Source organism: Calidris pugnax, unplaced genomic scaffold (genome assembly GCF_001431845.1).
Source record: "Calidris pugnax isolate Ruff unplaced genomic scaffold, ASM143184v1 scaffold399, whole genome shotgun sequence".
NCBI classification, from domain to species: domain Eukaryota; kingdom Metazoa; phylum Chordata; class Aves; order Charadriiformes; family Scolopacidae; genus Calidris; species Calidris pugnax.
Window position 1 is genome coordinate 63,709 of NW_015091105.1, and position 2,912 is coordinate 66,620.

The following is a 2,912-nucleotide window of genomic DNA, read 5'->3' on the forward strand; positions in this document are numbered from 1 at the left end:
GGGGCCCTACCCATCCACAGGGCCCTTGCAGGAGGGGGTCCCTACCCAGGATTGGGGGGGTTGGCCCAGGGAAGAAAGGAGGGGGGGAGCTCAAGGGGGGGGTCACTGCAGGCCCTCCCCGGGGGTCCCCGCCTCACCCTCGTGGCCGGGGGGCTCGAAGGGGGGCTCGGGGCCCATGATGTCGGGCTCCAGCTTGCCCATGTCGTTGATGAAGGAGGTGTAGGAGTCGCCCTCGGCCATCACCAGCTTCACCTTGGGCATCCAGCTCTTGCGCACCACGCGCCGCGCGTTGGTGCACATGTCGGCCGCGATGGCGTTCATCTCGCTCTCCTTGAAGTTGGGGGCGAAGTTCTGGCAGTAAACTGGGGGGGGGGAGACATGACAACACAGGGATAGGGTCACATCGCTTCATACCCACCCCCTCAATCCACCACGGCCCACCCCGGGGGGTTCATGGAGGGGGTTTCGCTCAGGGACACGAAGCTGCTGCGGCTCTCGGTCTGGTTTGCAGCCAGAGCGCCCTGTCCCCCAGCCCGGGGGTCTCCTCTGTCCCCCAACATCCCCTCTTCGGGGTCCCCCTCAGCCCTGGGGTCTCCCCTATCCCTTTCGTCTCCTCTCTTTGGGGTCCCCCCAGCCCAGGGGTTTGCCATGACCCCCATCGTCCCCTCTTTGGGGTCCCCTCAGCCCTGTGACCTCCCTGTCCCTACTGTCCTCTCTCTTTGGGGTCTCCCCAGCCCTGGAGTCCACCCTGACCCCCACATTCCCTCTTTGGGGTCTCCCCAGCCCTAGGGTTCGCCCTGTCCTCCATCATCCCCTCTTGGGGTCCACCTTGTCCCCCACTGTCCCCTCTCTCTGGGGTCCCCCTAACCCTGAGGTCCACCCTGCCCCCCAGGACCCCCTCTCTGTGCTCCCCACCCCCCTGTCCCTGTGGGTCCCCCCAACCCCGAGCTCCCCGCTGTTCCTCCTTCCCCGGTGTCCCCCCATCCTTGGGGTTCCCCCCTTGTCCCCTGGGGTGTCCCCCCACTCACACTTGACAGCGTGCAGGACCCGGCTGTCCAGGGGCTTCCTGCTGGGGTTGTTGCTGGAGGAGCGGATGCCGGTGCCGCAGCTGTTGGCCAGGGTGTTGCTGGAAGGGGAGAAAGGGGGGGAAAAACCCAAAAAAAAGGGGGTGAGAATCCACAGGACCCCAAAAACCGTGTCGGGGAGGGGAGAAGGGGACCATCCTTGGAGTCCCCTTCCTTGGAGATTTTCAAGCCCCGCCTGGATGCTCCTGAGTAACACGCTCTAGCTCTGGGCAATCCTGCTGCAGCAGGGGGGTTGGACTAGATGATCTCTATGGTCCCTTCCAACTCTAGAAATTCAGTGAAATTCAGTGAAATCCTCGCTCACCGGTCGAAGAAGGAGGCCAGGAGCCGCCGCAGGAGGACTTTGTGCCGCGTCCCCGCGCTGACGTGGCAGTTCATCAGCTGCGCCCGCGTGATGTAGACGTTGGTGCCTGGAAAGGGGGGGACAACGGACCCAAAACGGGGGGGTTAACGGGACCGGGTACCCCATGGGGATCCCCCACCCACCCCACACACACACACTGGGCTGTGTAGGGAAGAGCGTGGCCAGTGGGTCGAGGGAAGTCATTCCCCCCCTCTGGAAGTCATTCTCCAGGTCTGGGCTCCCCAGTTCAAGAGGGACAAGGAGCTACTGGGAAGAGTCCAGCCAAGGGCAACAAAGATGATTCAAGGATTGGAGCATCTCCCTGATGAGGAAAGAGCAGCTGAAGGAGCTGGGAGTGTTTAGTTTGAGGAAGAGGAGGCTGAGGGGAGACCTCATCACGCTCTACAACTCCTTGAAAGGACACTGTAGAGAGGTTGGGGCTGGTCTCTTCCTTCTCACAGGTAATTAATGACAGAAAAAGAGGGAACAGCTTCAAGCTCCACCAGGGGAGGTTCAGACTGAACATTAGGAAGGAATTTTTCACAGAAAGAGTGGTCAGAGACTGGAACAGGCTGCCCAGGAGCTTGAGTCACCATCCCTGGGTGTGTTTAAGGGATGTTTGGATGCGGTACTGAGGGATATGGGGCAGGGAAGGACCATGTAGAGTAGGGGAGATGGTTGGACTCGATGATCCCAAGGGTCTCTTCCAACCTGAATGATTCTATGAAAGGCTGAGAGAGCTGGGACTCTAGCCTGGAGAAGAGAAGGCTGAGGGGAGACCTTATCAATGCCTGTAAGTACCTAAAGGGTGGGTTGGAGGAGGAGGGAGCCATACTCTTTTCAGTGGTTGCCAGCGATAGGACGAGGGGTCCAGCACAAGCTGGAACATGGGAAATTCCACTCAAATATGAGAAAAAACTACTTTTTTCCAGAGTCCTGGAACAGGCTGCCCAGAGAGGTCGTAGAGTCCCCTTCTTTGGAGACTTCCAAGACCCATCTGGATGCTCCTGAGAAACGTGCTCCAGGTCTGGGCAATGAGGGGTCCAGCACAAGCTGGAACATGGGAAATTCCACTCAAATATGAGAAAAAACTACTTTTTTCCAGAGTCCTGGAACAGGCTGCCCAGAGAGGTCGTAGAGTCCCCTTCTTTGGAGACTTCCAAGACCCATCTGGATGCTCCTGAGAAACGTGCTCCAGGTCTGGGCAATCCCGCTTCAGCAGGGGAGTTGGACTAGATGATCTCTCCCAACTCTAAAAATTCAGTGAAAAACCCTCCCGGGGGGGACGTACCCGTGACAAGCTCCAGCTTCTCGGCGGGGTCCCCCTCGTCGTAGAGCTTGGGGTGGCAGCGGTTCCCGATCTGGCTGATGAGCTCGGCCGGCAGCGAGGCCAGGTCCTGCCGCACACGCACCCGGGTCCGCGACTCCGAGCTGGCCTGGTCCGGCAGAGCCTCCACCTTCTCCACGGCTGGGGGGGCCACAGA

At 60.1% G+C, this 2,912-nt stretch overlaps 2 protein-coding genes across 2 annotated transcripts in view; both read right to left on the bottom strand.

Moving 5' to 3' along the window:
• LOC106897405 (nucleus accumbens-associated protein 1-like) overlaps positions 1–14 on the bottom strand; it is a 5,273-nt gene extending 5,259 nt beyond the window's left edge. Inside the window, exon 1 of the mRNA XM_014958012.1 lies at positions 11–14. Coding sequence (XP_014813498.1) covers positions 11–14 — 4 coding nt within the window. The remainder of the gene's footprint in view (positions 1–10) is intronic.
• Positions 7–2,912, bottom strand: part of LOC106897414 (nucleus accumbens-associated protein 1-like) — a 16,639-nt gene continuing 13,733 nt past the window's right edge. Inside the window, exon 6 of the mRNA XM_014958021.1 lies at positions 7–362. Within this exon, the coding sequence (XP_014813507.1) occupies positions 103–362 (260 nt within the window). The 3' untranslated portion in view covers positions 7–102. The remainder of the gene's footprint in view (positions 363–2,912) is intronic.